Source organism: Engystomops pustulosus, chromosome 2 (genome assembly GCF_040894005.1).
Source record: "Engystomops pustulosus chromosome 2, aEngPut4.maternal, whole genome shotgun sequence".
NCBI lineage: Eukaryota > Metazoa > Chordata > Amphibia > Anura > Leptodactylidae > Engystomops > Engystomops pustulosus.
This window is the reverse complement of record NC_092412.1, coordinates 26,688,181-26,713,508: the sequence shown is the minus strand read 5'-3', so window position 1 is coordinate 26,713,508 and position 25,328 is coordinate 26,688,181. Positions and strand designations below refer to the sequence as shown.

The 25,328-nt window shown below is 46.4% G+C and overlaps 1 protein-coding gene across 2 annotated transcripts in view; it reads left to right on the top strand.

Moving 5' to 3' along the window:
- Positions 1 to 25,328, top strand: part of NOX4 (NADPH oxidase 4) — a 151,739-nt gene that overhangs the window by 20,900 nt on the left and 105,511 nt on the right. For both annotated transcript variants that reach the window (XM_072134091.1, XM_072134090.1), the window contains exons 3-6: positions 10,696 to 10,806; positions 12,929 to 13,013; positions 18,197 to 18,294; positions 24,411 to 24,438. In XM_072134091.1, coding sequence (XP_071990192.1) covers positions 10,696 to 10,806; positions 12,929 to 13,013; positions 18,197 to 18,294; positions 24,411 to 24,438 — 322 coding nt within the window. The remainder of the gene's footprint in view (positions 1 to 10,695; positions 10,807 to 12,928; positions 13,014 to 18,196; positions 18,295 to 24,410; positions 24,439 to 25,328) is intronic.

Sequence of the window (25,328 nt, the reverse complement as noted above, 5' to 3'; positions counted from 1 at the left end):
AAAAGGCACACCGCCCAAGAGCTATTACAGGGCATCACGGCGCAGACTGATCTGTGGCTGGCACCGCTGAACCTGAAGCCAGGCATGGTTGTGTGTGACAACGGCCGTAACCTGGTGGCGGCTCTGCAACTCGGCAGACTGACACATGTGCCATGCCTGGCCCATGTGTTAAATCTGATAGTTCAGCGTTTCCTCAAGACATACCCCAATCTGTCAGATTTGCTCACGAAGGTGCGCCGCATCTGTGCGCATTTCAGGAAGTCCAGCACAGATGCTGCCACTCTCAGGGCAGCGCAGCGCCGCCTCCAACTGCCCGCTCACCGACTGTTGTGCGACGTGCCCACGAGGTGGAATTCAACACTGACCATGTTATCCAGAGTTTACCAGCAGCGCAGAGCGATTGTAGACTGCCAGATGTCAACTTCCACCAGAACTGGTAGTCAGGTCAGTCAGCTTCCTCAAGTCTACAATGAGGAGTGGACGTGGATGTCTGATATCTGTCAGGTGCTGAGTAACTTTGAGGAGTCAACACAGATGGTCAGTGGCGATGCCGCCATCATCAGCCTCACCATCCCGCTGCTTGGCCTGTTGAAAAACTCTCTGATCAGCATGAAGTCGGAAGCTTTGCGCTCGTCACAAGAGACGGGGGAAGAAGATTCCCTTGTTGATAGCCAAAGCACCCTCAGGTCTGTTTCTCAGCGCATATCGGAGGAGGTGGAGGTGGAGGAGGATGAGGAGGAAGAGGAGGAGAATGTTGGCGAGACACAAGAGGGGACCATTGTTGAGTCCTTCACTGTTCAGCGTGTATGGGCAGAAGAAGAGGAGTTGGAGGAGGAGGAAATGGACAGTCAGGCCAGTGAGGGGAGTGAATTCTTACGCGTTGGTACTCTGGCGCATATGGCAGATTTCATGCTAGGCTGCCTATCCCGTGACCCTCGCGTTCAAAGAATTTATTCCAGCACCGATTACTGGGTGTTCACTCTCCTGGACCCACGGTACAAGCAAAATCTTTCCACTCTCATCCCTGCAGAGGAAAGGAGTGAGAATGCATGAATACCAGCAGGCCCTGGTGCACAAGCTGAAACAGTATTTCCCTTCTGACAGCGCTAGCGGCAGAGTGCGTAGTTCTGCGGGACAAGTAGCGAGGGAGAGTAGGCGAGCAGGCAGCTTGTCCAGCACTGGCAAGGGTACGCTTTACAAGGCTTTTGCCAGCTTTATGTCACCCCAGCAAGACACTGTCACCTGTCCCCAGTCTCGGCAGAGTAGGGCTGATCTTTACAGAAAGATGGTGAGGGAGTACGTAGCTGACCATACCATCGTCCTAAATGATCACACAGCTCCCTACAACTACTGGGTTTCAAAGCTGGACATGTGGCACGAACTGGCGCTGTACGCCTTGGAGGTTCTTGCCTGCCCTGCCGCTAGCGTCTTGTCCGAGCGGGTTTTCAGTGCAGCTGGTGGCATCATCACAGATAAGCGTACACGCCTGTCGACTGACAGCGCTGACAGGCTGACGCTTATTAAAATGAATAAAGGCTGGATTTCTCAGAATTTCCAATCTCCACCAGGTGAAGGAAGCTCAACCTGAATAATTGATCCACTCCTCCTCCTCCTCATTTTCCTCCTTCTCCTCCTCTTTGTACAGTAAAGCAGAGGAAACTGGCTATTTTTTGACAGGGCCCACTGGCTCTTGCTATAGTACTTTATGCATTTAATTTTTCTGGAGGGCCACCTACCCGGTCCTCTGTTTGAAACAATTTTTGTGAGTGCCACATACAGGCACTCAATCTATTCAATTTTACTGGAGGGACACCTACCTGCTCCTCTGGTTTGAAAAATTTTTGGGACTGCCACATACAGGCACTCAATCTATTCCATTTTACTGGAGGGCCACCTACCTGCTCCTCTGGTTTGAAACATTTTTGGGACTGCCACATACAGGCACTCAATCTATTCCATTTTTCTGGAGGGACACCTACCTGCTCCTCTGGTTTGAAAACTTTTTGGGACTGCCACATACAGGCACTCAATCTATTCCATTTTACTGGAGGGCCACCTACCTGCTCCTCTGGTTTGAAACATTTTTGGGACTGCCACATACAGGCACTCAATCTATTCCATTTTACTGGAGGGCCACCTACCTGCTCCTCTGGTTTGAAAAATTTTTGGGACTGCCACATACAGGCACTCAATCTATTCCATTTTACTGGAGGGCCACCTACCTGCTCCTCTGGTTTGAAACATTTTTGGGACTGCCACATACAGGCACTCAATCTATTCCATTTTTCTGGAGGGACACCTACCTGCTCCTCTGGTTTGAAAACTTTTTGGGACTGCCACATACAGGCACTCAATCTATTCCATTTTACTGGAGGGCCACCTACCTGCTCCTCTGGTTTGAAACATTTTTGGGACTGCCACATACAGGCACTCAATCTATTCCATTTTTCTGGAGGGACACCTACCTGCTCCTCTGGTTTGAAAACTTTTTGGGACTGCCACATACAGGCACTATCCAAATTAAATTGTCTCCATAGCAGCCTCCACACGTTGTCTCCATTGCTACCTCCAAAAGTCGTCCATATAGCTGCCTCCATACATCCTCCCCTTATCAAACGAGGTGTGTCAGGCAGAAATTTGGGTTGTTTTCATGGATTCCACATCAAAGTTGTTAACTTTGTCGCCACCCTGCTGTGTTATCCAAAAAATATACTGGCAAACTTTTATGATTAACCGATATTATTTCAGCGCTTCTTGCGCAGCTGTTTACATTCCCCTCACCCGCAATATCCCAAACTTATAAGAACGCTACTACACTTGATCTTATACAAAAGGTTCTTAGAAGTGCTGTTTGGGGAGTAGCCTAGAGACAGGGGCTTGGATTGGCGAAAGCTCGCCTGGCTGCAGAGCGCCAGCTCCATCCCAAGATCCAACTAACATAGTTTTAACTGCAGCACCTTTAATCTACTACTAGTTCACTGCCTCCATAATAATAATAATAATAATCTTTATTTATATAGCGTCATCATATTCTGTAGCGCTTTACAAATCATAGGAAACAAATACAAATGTAATGTAACAGAGCACAACATTTGTATGGAACAACAGGAGTGAGGTCCCTGCTCGCCAGAGCTTACGGTTTATGAAGATGATGGGGTAACACGAGGTAAAAGAATATTTAATGGTCAAGCCATTCTTCTTAGGGAATAGAACAAAATATAATAAATGGAATTGCTGTCGCTTGAACCACTCAGCCGTCATCTTATATACCAGGTCCAGGGTGAATGGGACTGCAGAGAAGTCTGGTGCCTGTTGGTTGCTGGATAACAGATGGGAGGACGACACAGGACGGGTTAGTAGAAGAGTTAAAACTTCATGCAGTTAATGAGTGTTATAGGCTTGCCTAAAGAAATGGGTTTTAAGACCACGTTTGAAACTTTGGAGGTTAGGTATTAGTCTGATAGTCCGGGGCAGAGCATTCCATAGAATTGGTGCAGCGCTAGAGAAGTCTTGGAGACGCGAGTGGGAGGTCTGCACTAGGGTAGAGGTTAATCTAAGATCACTGGCGGATCTAAGAGCACGGGTTGAGCGATAGACTGAGATAAGAGAGGAGAGGTAGGGGGGTGCAGCATTATACAGAGCTTTATGGATGAGGGTTATTATTATTTTAAACTGTATTCGAAAGGAGACTGGCAGCCAGTGCAGCGACTGGCATGAACTGTAAGCATACATGGTCCCCTTATCAAACGAGCTGTGTCAGGCAGAATTTTGGGTTGTTTTCATGGATTCCATGTTAACTTTGTCGCCACCCTGCTGTGTAATCCACAAAATATACTGGGAAACTTTTATCATGTAGCGATATTATTTGAGCGCTTCTTGCTCACCTCCTTTGGTTCCTCTCTGCCACCCATTGGTTTGAAGCCTGAGTCCATTTAGGGTATGTCGCCATGCCACTCTCTAGCCTGCCGCTGCTGCCGCTGTCTCTGCATGCCGTCCCCTATAGTGTCAGGGTCAATTATTGGATGTTTTAGATGCTATCTAGCTTCATTCTGTCACTCTGTCATGGCCATGCTGTTGCCCATAATTTTGGCATAATGGTGCGATTAGGCAGCCTCAGAGGCATCCATGCATGCTGCCCCTGCTGTTTCCTGTCCATTTCCGTGGTGTTTCCATCCTTTTCTGAGGTTCCCAGGTGTTTGGCCAAGCTTCCCTGTGCAGAGCCTTGGTCCCCTTGAAAAATGCTCGAGTCTCCCATTGACTTCAATGGGGTTCGTTATTCGAGACGAGCACTCGAGCATCGGGAAAAGTTCGTCTCGAATAACGAGTACCCAAGCATTTTAGTGTTCGCTCATCTCTAAGTCCTAGTCTTCTCATATGGGAAAGTTACACCTTATGGGCCCCTAAGCCTCCTGGGCCCGGTTGCGATCGCACCCTCTGCACCCGCCTCAAGTTACGCCCGTGAATACAGCATACACCCAATACCCCAGATGTCGTGGCCCCCTCATAATGTGGTCCACATAGTTGCTGCTGTGGCTGTTACTGCTGTAGTTACGCCCCTGATCCCTCTTAATGACCCCTTGTAGTACAATTTCCCTTCCTGTGGCTGACCCAACTCTCATGGCCCGAGGTAGAGGGTCAAACCAGAAAACTGGGACTGTTCCATGGAATCCGGTATACTTGGGAGGAATGGAACAGTAACTGGTATGAAATCATGTCCGACGAGGATTCGGAGCTGCCGCAATTCACTAAGATTGTGCGCCCGATATCCTGCATGTGTCGCTTCCCCGCTGAGGTCCGCCGGAGTTCACCTTCTTCTTCCCGGTGCATGTGAGTGCTGATCTTGCGACACAATTTGATTTTTAAATTCCGCGGTTTGTCCGAATCAGTCGGGTTGTCCAAAGGCCACGCCCCCCAATTTGTGTCGCATGAAAGCCGGCGCCGATGCGCCAAAATCTGATCAAGTGTGCCAAAAACCTGGGGCAATTCAGGGCAAATCGGAAATATTCTGGAAACCCGACAGAAATGCGTCCGACGGACCCTAAGTAAATGTGCCCCATCGTGTGTACCATCTTAAAGAGAGTGGACTCTTTCAGGTTCTGGTTAGCCGAGTCCAGGCAAAACCGATCCTGAAATTTCCCGAACAATCACTCTCGCTGGTAGCACCCGCAATCGGTGCTGGCAGCGTTGGTGCAACGTTCACCAAAACGTGCCCACAAGCAAAACCAACATTATGTAGATTACTTTATAAACTTTCCAAGCATTTATTTACTCTGTTTAATTTATTCTGTTTCCTTCTCTATGCAAATGAGCTACCTGGGGGCGGAGCCATGACTGATGCACCTGCTTTCCATTTCTTCTTTCTATTGGGTAATTGGCCGGGCAGTGTATAAATAAGAAAGTAGGTGCAGAGCCGCGCCCCTGTCATACAAAGAAACTCATTATGGTCGAAAAGGGTCAGAGCATGACGAGGAACAGTTTAGTTAGACCCCACCACTAGAACATTGATGTAATATACTTACATGTGCCTTAGTTTAGGTCTTGTATATAAATACCATGTCCAGGAGTAGCAAATGCCCCTAGACCCCATTGCCTAAGGGATGAAGCATCTATGTCTTATAATGGCCTTGTTACAGGTTTTACCTTGGGGCCCAGGAGCCTCAAGCGAAGTATCTGAGTTTTAAGTAACCTTCAACATATGAAAACTCTAAAAACGGATCTGTCCATCAAAAATAAGATTACAGTTTCTATCATGATTTAACATCCAGCCACAGAAATAGCAATATGAAAAATTTTTCCCCAGAGACCTGTAATCCTAGATTTGTGACCAAAAATCAATACTCTATGAACTGTTTAACAACATTATGGATTTTCTCTGACTAATCCTGCTGCCACAGAAGCAGCAAGGATCTTGTGCGGTCGCTGGGAAATTAATTTATCTGTTTTTGTCCGAAATAAGTAAAATTGGTATTATTTTTTTTTCATGTTCTCTGTGTACTGTGCAATAGTCAACTGCAATCTATGCATTTAAAGGGGTGAGTTCTATAATGGAATATTGAATGGAGTTTACAAATAGTCTCGTTTGAGTATCTCCTACTGTTTGTGTACACAACGTTTGTGCCTCCATGGTAACAGACAACAAATAAAACTTGTCTGTAGTCGGATTCTGTACTCATACTCTTTTAAAGCATCAAATGTTAAAATAGCTTTTAAGTAGATGTCCTAGCTTTAGACATGTCACTTCCAAGCAAGAAGTCCATCTTTTAAAAGCTAGGCTGATCCCACCACTACCATAAAGCTTCTGATCCACTAGAAGAATGTTAAAAAAACCTACTATTATGTGTCTATTATGACCTTCCGCTATAATTTGTTAACTGCTTTACAGTAGTAATTCCTCCCTTCTGTTTATATATTCTTAAACCCCTCCCCTTTAGGATTGAGGGATTAGCCCCTCCCCCCCAAACTTGGGAATTTTGTGATGTCTTTGATGTTATTTTAGTAGCCTCATTGTGGGAGTCTTCAACCTATGAAAGAAAAACTCCACATTCCAGAATGTGAAGGAAATCTAGTTGATGATATTGAGAAGTAAGGTCATGGCAGGGCAGTAGTTATCTATATCCTAATACACAAGACTGTGTGGACAAAAACAAAACAAAAACTCTGGAAGTCTCTGGGTAAAAGTGGGGGTACTGATTCATTTTGAAGATATACCAGTTGGTATTGGAGGTTTTGCTGGCACAGTGGTCCCTGAGTAAAGGGAACTACATTGTTTGTGTCCTAGAAGGAAAAGAATTGTCTGTCTAGTGCCACTTATGGGTAGCTACCCTATAAGTCAATGTCTGACCCATTAAAAGGCCTTGACACATGATTTGGCATCTCAATCAAAGCGTAGGCCCATAAAAAAGGCATCTCTTTGGAAATCCTGTATAAATACTTTCAAATATTACCATGTTTTTTGTAATCACTGATCTAATGGTCAACGTGGCAAAAGACAAGACATGTGAACAGGGGCCCAAGGGGGCACAGGGGCCCATCAGCAATGTAAAAGGAGCTAGTGCATATTAGAAACTCATAGATATTCATACTGTAGCTGATAATTTACTGGGGGATTAGGAGATAGACAACATGGTGAGAGGACGAGGCCCTTATACGACATATACCCTAATGTCGGTATCCATTACTGTTAAAGGGAACCTGCCTTTTAAATGAACTCACACAAATTAAATACTTCATAAAGAACAATGATTAAAAAGCATTGCCCTTATCCATAAATGGTTCCTTTCCATGGCTGATGCCAGGTAAGATAATAAAGTTCATTTTATGGGGATGTGAGGTAAACTATTTTTAGCTTAAAGAAGGATGGCAGTTAATATTGCTCTATGGGAACCAGTCACTAGCTGTATATGTGACAAATGTGGTGACAGATTTCCCATAAGGGAAATTTGCACCAATGCGTCAGTCAGATTTAATTCACAGCAAAAGAAAGACGTAGAGTAAACGCTATACAGGATGGCAATGTCTAAATTCAAATCTCCCGTTTTTAGAAAACAAAATGTGATTCCTTTCCTGGTTGGATGAAGTTTGGTGCCCCCATAAACTGGTTACAGAAATTTCGGAATGCATCCCCCTTCCATACTATATTTTTCTAAATAGCCCCTTGTCAGATCTGTGAACAGGAGGCTCCAGCAGTGATTTTCCAGAGCAGGTTATTATTACATACCAACGGCTCTCAGAAAGCAGTGACTGTGTTATTAGCCGTTGTCGTCATGGAAGAACACACATGGCTGTGCTACGAGGTGGATATATATGAGATAGAATAATTTAGGTGGGATCAATAATGTATATGTAGGATAGCAGGCATTGTTTTTGTTGGAATTGGGTTTTTCTGTGGAAAATCCCTGTAATGTTCAACTTTTTGACCAATTCCTGATGGTTAATTATCCAGAAGTAAAAAGCAAAATTAGACTCAAAATTATTGTGAAATTTATTTGTTGATTTATAGACATGATGTTTTACTGTAAAATACCCCATTTGGGATCCCAGAATGAATTCTTACCTCAGACCAGCTACCTAAATTAATTCACACCATAGGCTAGACCTCAGATTTTAACTAGACCCCCCCCCCAATCAATCAGACCCCAGACCACATCTCTAAATTAATAAGTCCCTAAAAAACAGAGCATATATATTTAATATATTGAACACTAGAATAGACCCCAAAATTCTAATCACTGAATTAGAGTCACAAGAACAGAGAACTGCACATATCAGATCTTAGACCATATGCAAAAAATAATTTAGACCCCAAACCAAACTTCTAAATTTGCCACACTTAAGACGAGAATCCTAAATTTAGGAACCAAAATTAGGGAATTTCGAACACTAAATTCTCATTGACCAATGCCACATCCCTAGTCCTCATGCCGGATTATTAATCATTAGAGCCTCAGATTTGGCAGGAAGCCGACACCTGGGAGCGAAGTCTAAGTGGCACCGACGCGAAGTGGGATGGACTCGCTCCACAGGCGCAACTTTGCCCGCGGTGGTGGCCAAGGTTTGGTACAAAGTCATGAGGCAGAATCATAGTTGGGGAGAGGCAACAGGTCGAGAGAGGCAGCATGGGATCAACGTCAGGAACAAGGCAGGAGGTCACGGCAGGCAGCACGGAGTCAAAGTAGGGAACAAAACCGGGGTCACAACGGGAAATCAGCAGACAGGCACAAGGCAAGGAAACAAGCTTTCTCTGAGGCATAAAGCACAAAGATCCAGTGGGGAATACAGGAAGTGGCCCGGCTTTTAATAAAATTCCCGGAAATGGCCAGCACCAATTAGCTGTGCGGTGGCCCTTTAAATCTTCGACCGTGCCCTAGGTGGTGGGGACGCGCGCTCTGGGCTGCTGCAACCGGAGCAGGAGCGTGGAGAGGTGAGGAAGTACTGAAAAAAGGAAGTTGGGGACCGCAGGAGAGCTGGGGACCGGAGCAGTGCCCGCAACCTGTGATGTGGGTCGCAGGGACACCCGTGAAAAGATTCCAGAATAGACCCCAAAATACTTACCACCCCTGGGTTTTCCTTATATACTTCTCTGAAGGGTAATAACTCGCTAGGTCTACCGTCAAATAATGACTATTGCTAAGGCGCTGTGTTCTGGGCCAAGTTTATAATCGAGGATGATCAATAAATGGTAGATACTGTAGATAATATGGAACATACACAATGGGGGTCATTTACTAAGGGCCCGATTCGCGTTTTCCCGACGTGTTACCCGAATATTTCCGATTTGCGCCGCTTGTACATGAATTGCCCCGGGTTTTTGGCGCACGCGATCGGATTGTGGCGCATCGGGGCCGGCATGCGCGCGACAGATATCGGGGGGGGGCGTGGCCGAACGAAAACCCGACGTATTCGGAAAAACCGCCGCATTTAAAAACCGAAAATGTGTCGCTTGGGGAGCGCTCACCTTCACCTTCTATGGGATGGTGCATTCCGGGGCGTTAAGATTATTTTCGGCGCTGCAGCGCCACCTGGTGGACGGCGGAGGAACTACCATCTTAAATCCCAGCCGGACCCGTATCCGGTGCAGAGAACGCGCCGCTGGATCGCGAATGGGCCGGGTAAGTAAATGTGCCCCAATATCTGTATTGATTACATACTGTTCACAACACGGAGAGGACATTGTGGGATTGTATTTTTGATATGTCACAAGCCACAAGCCCTAACTCCTTAGGGGCAGAGAACAAAAATATTCTGAATTAATAACAATTCTTTCTGAAGCCCTGAACACCTTGAAATTAGAAAGTGTTGACAACAAGGTAATGACATTCTGCTCCGTCGTGTGTAATATTCACCCAATCAGCATAATAACGGTGGATTTATTCTCGGGAGTGGGTCAGTCACCCGCGTTCCACCGTGTCAGTTTGACAAACTCACATTCTCAAAGATAATTAAACTCCAGGAGGACACAAGTCTTCAAAAGTTAAAAATTGCTCCTCAAATTCCCCTTGACTTGAGACATGTAAAACGCACGAGCATGACTTGTTTGGGTCTCCGAAGATATCAACGTGCAGAGATGACGATCAGGCTTGGTAATTTGTCTGTTTACCTCTGTCTTATGATCATTATATAGTCTTGAGAACATTTCGAGGGAGAAAATTCACTTCATGTAACAAATACTTCAGCATTGGCTAGATTCAAACTCAAAATAGGCCATTTGGCTGTGGGAACTATTATGACCCCATGCAAAAATTGTTTCTAGATTAATGGATATATTGGGGCACATTTACTTAACCGTCCCATCGCGATCCCGGACGTGCGTTGTCCGACGAGGATTCGGAGCTGCCGCGATTCACTAAGATCGTGTGTCCAATTTCCTGTATGTGTCGCTTCCCCACTGAGGTCCGCCGGAGTTCACCTTCTTCTTCCCAGTGCATGTAAGTGCATGGCTTGCGACAATTTTGAATGTTAAATCCCGTGCGTCATCCAAATCCGTCAGATCATCCGACTGCCCGCCCACCGATTTGTGACGCGTGAAAGCCAGCGCCGATGCGCTAAAATCTGATCGCGTGCAACAAAAAGCCCTTCTAAATGCGGCGCACAACGGAAATCGACGGATATTCCGATGATAGCGTGGTCCACGGACCCTTAGTAAATGAGCCACATTGAGTTTTACTTGTCACCCTAATACTTGTTGTGTTTGTCCAGTTAGGATTGTGCATAAGCAGAGCCTCGGCCTCCGTTCTCAACTTCAACTGCTGTTTGGTTCTGTTGCCGATGTGCCGGACTCTCCTGGCTGTGGTCCGTACATCTAAAAGGGTAAGTTCGTGGCTTTTCTACTTTATTCTTCATCATGATGTCATATTGATTGGTACAAGACAAGTAGATGATTGGTGTAGCTATATTTAAGCACAATTTTTAAAAAGTTGGAATGGCAGGAATCCCAACGGAACCTGGTTGACCTCATTCTACGATAATAAGGTCCATTGGGTATTGTTACGATCCTTTGGAGCTTTACGGCTTATGTTCCAAATAATAGACATAATTGTAGTTTGAAGGAAACAGTCACCAGCAAAACAATATTTTAACACCCCAATAAAAGGGGGACAGGAATACCCTACTTCCTGATAGATATCCCAATAAAGAGGGTAGCCCTTTTGAAATTACCAATTAGAAAATACCATATACTAAACTAATAATAACAAATCTTTATTTCAATAGCGCCATCATGCAGTGTATAACGGATCATGGGTGACATATACAAACATTGTAAGACATTGATTCAAGAAAATCTACCACCAAAATCTATCATGATAAACCAGGAACACTTACTGATAGATCCAGGCTCCGTGACTGTGGTAATCTTCATATATTTGTTATCCTTGGCCTTTTTTTTCTAAAATCAACTGTTACAATTATGCTAATTAGCATGAAGGGCCTTGATATTTACAGACTGAACCCTTCAGAGTCACAGATTGTAACAGCCTGTGAAGCGGCAGCTCTGATGGGCTCTTAAAACACCCACCAGAGCCCTTCAGGCTCATTTGAAAAATTTTAAAAGTTGATTTAAGAAGGAAGGAGACCATGGATAACCATTATAAGAAGATGGCCATAGTCACAGTGCCTGGATCTATGAGTAATGTCCCTGGTTTATCATGATGGACTTTGATGGTAGATTTAATTTATTGAAAGGGCCCTGATCATGAGAGCTTACAATCTGTGAGGAAGACGTGGCAACAAGGAAAGTGATATTACTCATACAATGCTCCAGCCATTTTTTATTTACAAAGTATCAGAATATATAAGTAATTTGGCATGAGTAGCCACCAACCGCTATATATAGGCAGAGAATTTCCAGAAATACATGGGCCTGCAGTGTAAAGAATCAAGTGAGGGAAGCAGTTCACAGGTAAAGAGAGTGAACAGCAGGTTAGTGAATGTAATAGGCCTGCCTGAAGGGATGTTTTTTAGACTATTTGAAGCTATGGTAGTTAGGTATTAGTCTGAAAGTCTAGGGCAGGGAATTCCAGAGAATTGGTGCAGCTCAGGAGAAGTTCTGAAAACATGAATGAGAGGCTTGCACAGAATTATACAGGTAAAGAGAGTGAACGCTAGGTTAGTGAATGTGAAGGGCTTGCCTGAAGAGACAGGTTTTCTAGTGCATTTGAGGCTTGTAAGGTATTAGTCTGCATTCACATAACTGTATGGAGGGACATATGTGCGGCCTCAAGCTTGCGGCCATAATATGACCCCCATAGATGGCAATGGCTGCACGGAGCGTGTATGGAGCCGCACGTTTCCTGTGTATGGAGCCGCACGTACCACTCCATATACGGGAAAAAAATAGATCATGTCCTATGTTTGCCTGTGTTACGGCACCAATGTTGTGCAATGCTATGGAGAGGGGAGGGTCACCCCTCCTCTTCTTCATCGTGGCAGATGTATGCACGCTCAGCCATAGCCATGCATGCATATGTCAGTTTGAATTCCGCCTAAGTCATACAGCCTGGGGTAGGGCATCCATCTTGTCACCTCATATGTCTCTGGTGGCCAATACCTCTGGTGACAGGCTTATGCAGCCAAAAGTCTTGAGAAACCATTTTTCTGAAGAACAAAGTTTATGATCCAATTATTATCCATTACGTGTAACAATGGGGAGCAATTGCCAACAGTTTTGGATGGCTGAATTGGGGTTGGTGGCAGGTTTATCCTACACATTCTGGATAATGAAAAGACATTACATCTTTTTGCTGTGAAGAGTAAGATCTGGTCACGATTATTTTGGGAACTCTGCTTTGTGACGTAGTGTTTACTGCAGCACTGAGCAGACCCGGCTCTGCTACCTCTGTATGCTGTATGTAGTGCTGCCATAGTAACTGCTCTGTATGTAACCCTCATATGTATATTTTAAGTTGATTTTTTAATTTTATTTTATATCTAGATTGTAAGCAGGAAGACCAGGCGGCTTCTATACAAGTACAAATCGTTTCACGCAGCGTGTGGCATCGCCATATGCATCTTTTCAGGTAACTCTGATTATAATATAGTTGTTGTTTTTGTTTTTAATTCATTCCGGAAAGCGAAATTTCTTTTCTAAAGGCGACCATCTATACAAGATATCCTACAGCTATCCATCAAATTCCCACGAGAACATGGGTCTCAAGTGTCTAAAAATAAAACTGTCTGGGTTGCTCATAGCGACCAATCACAGTGCAGCTCAAATTTCTAAACTTACTGCAGTAAAATGGAAGCTGCGCTGTGATTGGCTGCTTTGACTATTGAAGACAATGGGGGAGATCTAGCGGGACTTGTACCACAGAGTCCTGAAATAATTGCAATAACTAACAAACCACCAGTAATTGCAATTATAACCCTTCAGATAGTGATGGAACATTTTCACCTTCTTTGATATTGACTGTATCAATAGTCACTGCAAATGCTTGGGGACTCAATTCTAATTCCATTGCTCCGTCAAAAGATGTCATCTAATAACATTAGGGCCGAGTATTCCTGTATGACCCTAAGGGGCACATTAACTAAGTGTCCGTCGAGTGCATTTCCGTCAGGTTTCCTGAATATTTCCGATTTGCCCTGAATTGCACAGGGGTTTTCGGCGCACTCAATCGGATTGTGGCGCATCGGCGCCGGCTTGCATGCGACACAAATCGGGGGGCGAGCCGGATAACCCGACTGATTCGGACAAACCGCGTAATTTAAAATTCAAATTGTGTCGCAAGATCAGCACTTACATACACCAGGAAGAAGAAGGTGAACTCTGGCGGACCTGAGTGGGGAAGCGACACATTCACGAAATCGGGTGCACGCTATAAGTGAATCGCGGCGGCTCCGAATCATCGTCTGACATTCCGGATCGGCAGACGAAACAGACGGGTAAGTAAATGTGCCCCAATGTCTCCATATCATATATGTACCTCCAGTTTTCCCTGGTTGTTAAGCTTTCACTGCACTTTGAGTTGTCAACTGTAATCCGTTTTGCTTCTCGGGGCCTGAGATCCAGTGGTAGACTATTGGTAGAGTATGAGCTTTACATTTCTGGTGCATTCACAAGTGGAAGATCAGGGCCCTGAAATGTATAACAGATGCTACTAGTTACCATAGAAATAGAAAGAATGTATAGTCTTCCCATGGGATATAGGCAGATGCCTAACCTTACAGTATATGGAGATGTAAAAGTATGGGGCCCTCTTATAGTGGTTGTCCAGAAGTTTCAAAAACCAAGCCTAACAGCAAGCTGTTCTGCCGTATAAGCGTCAACTCTTCTGTGGTTCTCACCAGTCTTTGTAGTAGTGATAACATTCCACATATCTATTAATATATACAATAATCCCAGCCAATCTCTGTTGATTGGAGGCAGTGGTAAAGTAGATGTAGATGACTTCTCCTCCCTTGGATTTCATCTTGATTAAATATGTCCGAATCTGTCATGAGCTTTTCAAATCATCAAAGACCAGTGGAGACCATTGGAGTGTTAGAGACGGAGTAACAGGAGATTTCATGGTTGAGAAGTTATTTTTATAAGGCAATTTTTTTAATTCCTGGAAGACCCCTTTTAGGACCCAAAACAACGATTACCAATAACTCTTGGTGGGGAAAGGAAAGTAACACAACAACTTCTTCGAATGGAAGACACATCTCAATTTTTTGCGTCCAATGTAGAAGAGATTAGACATCTAATCTTTGGCCTTCTCGACCTATTTTCCTATGGACAGTTGGTCATCACTCAATACAGATCATTCCATACGCTTTACCCCATATCCATTAAGCTTCATGATTCCTTAATTTCTTAAAAAGTTTTAGAAACTTGTACCAAACATCTTTGCCCACGACGGGCTCCTCTTGTGCAGGACAACTCACGACAGATCCCAATTCTACTCTAGTTACGTCCTCTACTTCCAAGGATATTTTTTGCAATTTTACCAACAATTTATTACATTAGCAAATATATTAGTGATGTCTTCTAGAAACATCTCCAATTTTGCCAGATTTAAAAGGATTGGCCTTCCAGGAGAAGTTGTAAAATAAATTATGCATTGTAAAGTAGTGGAGGTCATTCCAGGCTTCCCTTACCAACTCCTACACAATCCTGACTATATTTACTGCACTGTCGAGCCTGTTAGTCAGCAAACAAGATGTGGTTCATGGGAAGGAGAGGGACTGGAACAGGATTTTGAATAACAAGAAGCATTGCCATGGAAACAGCCAGAATATGATGTACAGTACAGGTACCGCAAGATATTCCTGGAGAAACCGCAATTATTTAATATGTTATTCCTGTTCAAGACTTATATGTGCTTTATGTAAGTCTTTATGTAAGTTTTTGTAAATGGAAAACAAAAATGAAAGAATGACTGTTACTATTTAGAAAGCAGCCCCGTTAATAAACAGCAGAAAGAAGGACCCCCCAAAATTATATGAACCTTTTCACCTACATTGGATGAGAAAGTAGTGGCCAAGTGCCGACCTTTGCTTTTAAAGATGGAGGCTGAGGGTGATATGAACCCAGTTTGTAGGTAGCTCATTGGCCCAGGTGTTATTCAGCTTGGAATCCCTTCCATTGGCTATACCATGTCCACTTAAACTACAAGGTTCTCAAGGTTCCTACACAATATAAACCATCACACCACTAGACAGACTTTATTCATTGACATTGTGTGAATGACAAATGCTGAGAGTTATCCCACACACTATATGGTTAGTCAGTGACTACAGACAGTACTGAAGTGGCATATAGTAACTTACAGGTGATGATTCTGCTCCTCCAAGTCCAGAACTTCATGAGTACTTCTCCCAGCCGTGAATTATTGCTGCTGAATTTGCATCCAGCCATAAACAATAAATACCTCTATTGGTCCATCAACACATGAATAAATAATGTAGCAAGAACAAGAAGATTTGCACCCAGGTGTCTTTAGATCCTCGAGGCATATCTCCACACTGCGTGCCTCAAAATACCACATACAGCACCTGGATAACAAATATGTCCCACACTGTGCTCTGAAATATTATATAGCCCTCACAACACAAATGACCATACTGTATATAAAAATAATAATTCTAAATAGGTGTTATCTGAAACTATAAAGCTGGACATCTAAGTCTTCTAATCTTTTGCACTTAAACTAGCCATCAGAAGGGTGCTTTATGTATCGGCAACTTAATGGGGCAGGTGTGCATATTTAACAAGGGGTCGTAATCATGTAAATAGAGGATTTACTTGCTTTCAGCCATATTATATTGGAGAACTGGGCACCTGATCTCGGTATTTTTCCCTCGCCATGTAATGAGCCTCGCTCCGCAGGTGACCACATGTCACGATCCCGATGCTGTTTTGCATGCTGGGACGGTGTGACTTGGCAGCTCTGGAGCGTATAGGAATGGACATCACAAATGGTTTCATTTTCCCTTGGTTTGCCCGTGTCAGCCTTTTATTTTTTACAGATTGTAGGTGATGTCATTGTCTGGCGGAGCGTCTGCAGCAGATGGGAAAACCACGATTAGCAATTATCCTGTGGTTGATACTAGAGTCAGCGCTCCGCAGACAGTCGTGTGATGAGACGGCTTAGTGTCCACCGCTACTTGTCACATTACTCTACAGATGTATTATGTTTAATATGGCAGCCCCCCCACCCCATCCTGTACCCCACACCGGGGGCTTCATGTTTATTATTTCCCACTGAGACGCGTAATGCAGCCTGGTCTCATCTCTGCAGAGGATTCCATCGAGCGGCCATATGTGTCTGGTGCTGGTTGTCTTCTATCCGCAGATGCTCCCATTGTATGTCTCTCTTCACAGATAGGAAAGAGCAGTGACTCCAAAAATTGTTGATTTTTGTACGACACCCAAAGAAATAGGACAATAATGTTCATTTTTGACAATAATGCCAAATGACCCTTGTAAAATTTTTACCCAAAATCTTTTAGTACTTGTGACCATTAAAGCTGCAGCCAGTGTTAGGTATTGTCCCTGGAGATCTTTGTAATCATAACTCTGTGTCTGCAAACTCTGGAAAATAGATTAATATTCCAGGATGTTAACTTGGAGGCGTGTCCTTACACTGCTGTGCTCTTAGCTCTCTGCATTAACCTGCTCCACACCTCCCCTCAGAGTTAAAGCAGTCACAGAATTCTGTTTGAATACTTTATCAGTCATTCTTAGCTGAAGGCTATCGATGGAGAATGATAAGAGTACAGCAGTGTGAGGACCAACCCACCGAGCAGTTAGAGGGGCTAACATCCTGGAATATAAATGCATCTTTTACAGTCCTGCTGCTACTAATACCATACACAAAGGTATGATGACACAGAAATTTAGAACCATACCACTCATAGTAACTCAGATCATAGAAGAGCAGCTCAATGCAGAGCTAGGAGCACAGCAATGTGAGGACACACCCCTATAGCAAGCTACAGTACTGAAATATAAATGCCTCTTTCACTTTCACAGTACTGCTGCTACAAACAACACACACAATAGGATGTTTACACAGCTCCTGTTTACATAAGCTGGCTTATGCTCATTGCCTAAAGTAACCTAAATCAAATCTCAGAGCTCATACTAATCACCTTGACAAAATAGAAGCTGAACTGTGATTGGTTGTGTACTCCCACAGCATTCAAAAGAAACGTTTTGGTTCCTGAAACAGAGTTTATGCAACTCTTGCTTGTACTCCCACAGCAGCCAGCAGACAATGGCTCCTGTATATGGTGGTTAATAATTGTATTTTGGAAAATTCTGACTCAAAATTTGGTTTATGATATTCCTTACGTCACAGGGAACTCCTGTGGAAAATTGTAAAAGCAATGGAGCAGTCTCCTTAAGCCTACATACATACATACATACATACATACATACACACACATACACACACATACATACACACACACACACACACATACATACATACACACACACATACACACACACACACACACACATACATACATACATACATACATACACACACATACATACACACACACACACACATACATACACACACACACACACATACATACATACATACATACATACACGCACACACATACATGCACACATATACTCAGCTTTATATATTAGACTCTAAATCACTGTGTGTTACAAAACTATACATACTGTATAATGATAACTCAGACTTTGCTACATCTTAGCGTCTATGCAGACAATGACCTTCTTCCTCTTTCTCTCTAGCCGTACATGTTGGAGCTCACATCATAAACGCTGATAACTTTTCTACTAACTACAACACTGAATATATAGCACTTAATGTGGCCCGCTACAAAAACGAGGTAAGTTAAAGCTTTGAACAAATGCTCACTATATAATCACTCATCATAGCTATTATTTGGATCAAAATGGAAGGATTTCCTTTGTAGCCCATACCAACCAATCAGAGCTCACTCACCTGAGTGGTTTCTGAAATTAAAGCTGAGTTGTGATTGGTTGCTATGGGGGCAAAGATGGTCTTTAGTTTTAGACAATTTTGATAGTAATATTTGGATTCATGTTTGTACCAAAATCTGGAAATGTAGGACTCTTGTCAACCAATGACTAATTCGGGTAAATTAACATAATGGAAGGGGGTTCCACTCTTGGGACCCTTCTATAAGATTCAAGATAATCCACATAAAGGTTTTAACTTTGAAAAATATGCCGTTTGTTGGAAGTTCAGGGTGATAAACCAGACACGATCAATCTCCTTGGTACCAGGATTCTTAAACTGCGTTAGCTCATATAGTTCAATGAAGAGGTGTGCAGGACTGTCCACATATGATAATCCCATTTACCAGTCCCCAAGTGGCAGGATCAATTAATTCATTACCGATCCCTTCTTGACTAGCTGTAGCACTTGACCTCAGCCTAGCGTTCCTCCACTTGTCCCAGCACTTGATCCCCCAGTCCTCCTCCACTGACCACAGCACTTGACCTCTGTCTAGTCCTCCTCCACTGACCGCAGCACTTGACCTCTGTCTAGTCCTCCTCCACTGTCCACAGCACTTGACCCCTGTCTAGCCCTCCTCCACTGACTGAAACACATGACAGTTGTCTGGCCCTCCTCCACTGACCATAGCACTTGACCCATGTGTAGCCCTCCTCCACTGACCGCAACACATGACAGTTGTCTAGCCCTCCTCCACTGACCGCACACATGACAGTTGTCTGGCCCTCCTCCACTGACCACAGCACTTGACCCATGTCTAGCCCTCCTCCACTGACCGCAACATATGACAGTTGTCTGGCCCTCCTTCACTGACCGCAGCACTTGACCCATGTCTAGCCCTCCTCCACTGACTGCAACACATGACAGTTTTAGCCAGGGCCGGATTAAGGTTGGTGGGGGCCCTTGGGCGCAAAATCTGGTGGAGGCCCCCAATAAGTGGAGCGTACACACACGTCCTCCTGCTTCCTTTCCACTATCCCAGCAGTAACACCGCTACATACAGCCGCCTCGCCCCCAGTAACACAGCTACACACAGCCGCCTCGCCCCCAGTAACACAGCTACACACAGCCGCCTCGCCCCCAGTAACACAGCTACATACAGCCGCCTCGCCCCCAGTAACACAGCTACATACAGCCGCCTCGCCCCCAGTAACACAGCTACATACAGCCGCCTCGCCCCCAGTAACACAGCTACATACAGCCGCCTCGCCCCCAGTAACACAGCTACATACAGCCGCCTCGCCCCCAGTAACACAGCTACATACAGCCGCCTGGCCCCCAGTAACACAGCTACATACAGCCGCCTGGCCCCCAGTAACACAGCTACATACAGCCGCCTCGCCCCCAGTAACACAGCTACATACAGCCGCCTCATCCCCAGTAACACCGCTACATACAGCCGCCTCATCCCCAGTAACACCGCTACATACAGCCGCCTGGCCCCCAGTAACACAGCTACATACAGCCGCCTCATCCCCAGTAACACAGCTACATACAGCCGCCTCATCTCCAGTAACACAGCTACATACAGCCGCCTCGTCCCCAGTAACACAGCTACATACAGCCGCCTCATCCCCAGTAACACCGCTACATACAGCCGCCTCATCCCCAGTAACACCGCTACATACAGCCGCCTCATCCCCAGTAACACAGCTACATACAGCCGCCTGGCCCCCAGTAACACAGCTACATACAGCCGCCTGGCCCCCAGTAACACAGCTACATACAGCCGCCTGGCCCCCAGTAACACAGCTACATACAGCCGCCTCACCCCAGTAACACAGCTACATACAGCCGCCTCGCCCCCAGTAACACAGCTACATACAGCCGCCTCACCCCAGTAACACAGCTACATACAGCCGCCTCACCCCCAGTAACACAGCTACATACAGCCGCCTCGCCCCCAGTAACACCGCTACATACAGCCCCCTCGCCCCCAGTAACACAGCTACATACAGCCGCCTCGCCCCCAGTAACACAGCTACATACAGCCGCCTCACCCCAGTAACACAGCTACATACAGCCGCCTCGCCCCAGTAACAAAGCTACATACAGCCGCCTCGCCCCAGTAACACAGCTACATACAGCCGCCTCACCCCAGTAACACAGCTACATACAGCTGCCTCATCCCCAGTAACACAGCTACATACAGCCGCCTCATCTCCAGTAACACAGCTACATACAGCCGCCTGGCCCCCAGTAACACCGCTACATACAGCCGCCTGGCCCCCAGTAACACCACTACATACACCCGCCTCATCTCCAGTAACACAGCTACATACAGCCGCCTCGCCCCCAGTAACACAGCTACATACAGCCGCCTCGCCCCCAGTAACACAGCTACATACAGCCGCCTCGCCCCCAGTAACACATCTACATACAGCCGCCTCATCCCCAGTAACACAGCTACATACATCCGCCTCATCCTCAGTAACACAGCTACATACATCCGCCTCATCCCCAGTAACACAGCTACATACAGCCGCTTCGCCCCCAGTAACACAGCTACATACAGCAGCCTCACCCCAGTAACACCGCTACATACAGCCGCCTCGCCCCCAGTAACACAGCTACATACAGCCGCCTCGCCCCCAGTAACACAGCTACATACAGCCGCCTGGCCCCCAGTAACACAGCTACATACAGCCGCCTGGCCCCCAGTAACACAGCTACATACAGCCGCCTCGCCCCCAGTAACACAGCTACATACAGCCGCCTCATCCCCAGTAACACCGCTACATACAGCCGCCTCATCCCCAGTAACACCGCTACATACAGCCGCCTGGCCCCCAGTAACACAGCTACATACAGCCGCCTCATCCCCAGTAACACAGCTACATACAGCCGCCTCATCTCCAGTAACACAGCTACATACAGCCGCCTCGTCCCCAGTAACACAGCTACATACAGCCGCCTCATCCCCAGTAACACCGCTACATACAGCCGCCTCATCCCCAGTAACACAGCTACATACAGCCGCCTGGCCCCCAGTAACACAGCTACATACAGCCGCCTGGCCCCCAGTAACACAGCTACATACAGCCGCCTGGCCCCCAGTAACACAGCTACATACAGCCGCCTGGCCCCCAGTAACACAGCTACATACAGCCGCCTCGCCCCCAGTAACACAGCTACATACAGCCGCCTCACCCCAGTAACACAGCTACATACAGCCGCCTCACCCCCAGTAACACAGCTACATACAGCCGCCTCGCCCCCAGTAACACCGCTACATACAGCCCCCTCGCCCCCAGTAACACAGCTACATACAGCCGCCTCGCCCCCAGTAACACAGCTACATACAGCCGCCTCACCCCAGTAACACAGCTACATACAGCCGCCTCGCCCCAGTAACAAAGCTACATACAGCCGCCTCGCCCCAGTAACACAGCTACATACAGCCGCCTCACCCCAGTAACACAGCTACATACAGCTGCCTCATCCCCAGTAACACAGCTACATACAGCCGCCTCATCTCCAGTAACACAGCTACATACAGCCGCCTGGCCCCCAGTAACACCGCTACATACAGCCGCCTGGCCCCCAGTAACACCACTACATACACCCGCCTCATCTCCAGTAACACAGCTACATACAGCCGCCTCGCCCCCAGTAACACAGCTACATACAGCCGCCTCGCCCCCAGTAACACAGCTACATACAGCGGCGACAGCACAAAACATATATATATGTACATATGTATATATATAGAGAGTATATACATACATTCCATATACACAGTATATACAAAAACCACATCATTCACATATACAAATGTACACACATATCTATACACAGTATATACATCTATACACAGTAAATACACAGTAGATGCATAAATACACTGTATATATACAGTATATACACTGTATATATACAGTATATACACTGTATATACACTGTATATACATATATACACACACAGAAAAACACATATGTATATACTTACCTGTTAGGGTTGACCGGGTGCCTGTTTATTCGGGCGGGTGGGGGGTCTTGACGGTGCTTGTTCGCCAGGAAGTCGGTCGGTAGCTTATTCGGCCGGGGAGGAAGGGGGGGTTGCCGGGTGCATGTTTCGTACGGGGGGGGGTGAGCGGGGAGCGGGGGGTGGTGAGCGAGCGGAGCGGGGAGCGGGGGGTGGTGAGCGAGCGGAGCGGGGAGCGGGGGGTGGTGAGCGAGCGGAGCGGGGGGGGTGGTGAGCGAGCGGAGCGGGGAGCGGGGGGTTGTTAGCGAGCGGAGCGGGGGGGGGGTGAGCGAGCGGAGCGGGGAGCGGGGGGTGGTGAGCGAGCGGAGCGGGGAGCGGGGGGTGGTGAGCGAGCGGAGCGGGGGGTGGTGAGCGAGCGGAGCGGGGGGTGGTGAGCGAGCGGAGCGGGGAGCGGGGGGTGGTGAGCGAGCGGAGCGGGGGGGGGGGGGTGAGCGCGGGGAGCGGGGGGTGGTGAGCGAGAGGAGAGCGAGCCGGGCGGGGAGCCGGAGGCGATGTTAACCTGGGATTGAGCGGGGTCACCAGTGGCGGGGGGCGGCTCCCCACACAGCAGGATGAGTGGGCGGGCAGTTTATGTAGGGGCTTGATCGCCGGGGAGGAGCTCACCTATGCCCGGAGGCGGAGGGCGGCGTTCCGCTCATGAGGGGGGGCACGGGAGGTGCGAGCTGGTGGGGGCCCCTAGGGGGGGCAAGATGGTGGGGGCCCCGGGGCTCTAGCCCCGGGAGCCCCGCCTATAATCCGGCCCTGGTTTTAGCCCTCGTCCACTGACCGCACACATGACAGTTGTCTGGCCCTCCTCCACTGACCGCAACACATGACCCCTGTCTAGCCCTCCTCCACTGACCGCACACATGACAGTTGTCTAGCCCTCCTCCACTGACTGCAACACATGACAGTTTTAGCCCTCGTCCACTGACCGCACACATGACAGTTGTCTGGCCCTCCTCCACTGACCGCAACACATGACCCCTGTCTAGCCCTCCTCCACTGACCGCACACATGACAGTTGTCTGGCCCTCCTCCACTGACCACAGCACTTGACCCATGTCTAGCCCTCCTCCACTGACCGCAACACATGACAGTTGTCTAGCCCTTGTCCACTGACCGCAACACTTATCATTTCCCCCACAGCAACTTTTTACTACCCTTTCATGCTAGCCACAAACCTGAGGCCCATCCCCATTAGCAGCTAAACTTAACATTTTCCCAGACTTCCTCCACTGGCCATCTCACTTAGGACTTGATATGGGGATCCAACCCATAAAATTTTAGGTTCCAATGTCGGTTACATTTTAAAAGCCAAGTAGTGGCCATTAAGGGACATTTTAAGTGGAACTAGTAATCAGATTTTTAGATGATCCTTCTAGACCAATTCAGGCAGTAAGAAGGAGGAGAAAACTGTGGCCTCTTGAATAAAAAAAATTCCCATCCAATAAATACTCAGGCTGGTAGGATGCATAAATAAAACCTGTAGAATCGCTCTTGATAAATTTGTACTTGGCCGTAGTAATCAGATTTCTAGGGGATTTCTCTGTGTTTCAGTCCATTATAGAAATTTCTAACATCCTTGATGCTCCTGCTATTTGAAATGATGGAATATAGTGATATATTAGCAGATTACTAGCACATTAATTCTAGTAAGCCATAGCGCTCACTCCTGGAAATTCACTTTATATAGACATTACAGTCTAATACAAGCAAAACAAGGGAACGTCCATTCATTTCACACAACTCATTTATCAAGTGAAACGAGTGAGCAATATTCGTCACATATCTTATCCCGGAGATGACAGGAGATGGAGGACCCCGGAGCTGCAGAAATGAAGATTCATGAAGGATAATATGTCATTTGTCACTATTTTGCTTGTCAGTGTTTTGTGTCTTAATAATTAAAGTTAAGCAGTTTATGGAGTCCTGAATTTGATTGTGAATACAAAAGCAATTTCAGGAAGGTGCTTCCATTTTTTTTTTTTTCGTTTCAGGATCCGAGGAAAATGATCTTCACTTCGGGTGAGTGTCAGTGATGTAAATGGGAAATTACGCCTTAGCAGTGGGGGGAAAGCGCGGAGTAGTTTGTGCTGGGATGTAATTAAGGGTCATAGGGCGGCATGGTGGGAATTTGCAATTGGACCCCTTGTCACTCTGTCTTGTGGGGGATTATGCTGCTACCTGTGTAGATTAATTGCATTTCATACAGTACGTTATGTATCAGAGCTGAGTTTGTGGCTGCGTTGCTTGTGCCTCATAGCAGTGGTGACCGTATGATTTCGATGATTGGGACTTGGCCAAATATGAGATCAATATGGAATATGTTACTGTGGATCACCCATTATATATCTTTGGCCCCAATTGTTTGATACTATAATTACTGTGGCCAATCCCGGGGAACAGTATAATCCTCCTCGGTAGACCCCATGGGGCACATTTACTTACCCATCCAGAGGAGTTCACCGGAAGTGTATTGTCTGACGATGATGCACTGTGCTAAGATTGTGCGCCCGATATCCTGCATGTGTCACTTCCCCGCTCAGGTCCACCGGAGTTCACCTTCTTCTTCCTGGTGCATATAAGTGCCTTGTCTTGCAACATAATTTGAAAGTTAAATCCTGCGCTGAGTCCGAATCAGTCGGATCGTCCGATGGCCTGATTTCTGTCGCATGAAAGTCGGCGCAGCTGCAGCACAATCCGATCACGTGCAACACAATGCCATGTTAAATACCTGTTACAGCCGTGAAAGTGCGGCCGCAGACCCTTAGTAAATTAGCCCCCATTTGTTTTGTATCCCTTTTGTAACCCACCAATTAATAATGACCACCTTCCCGCAGCCACCTCACATATACTGCCCCACCTGTTCATTGTAGCACCCATTTAAATGCCTCCCATTCTATAGCCCCCAACTT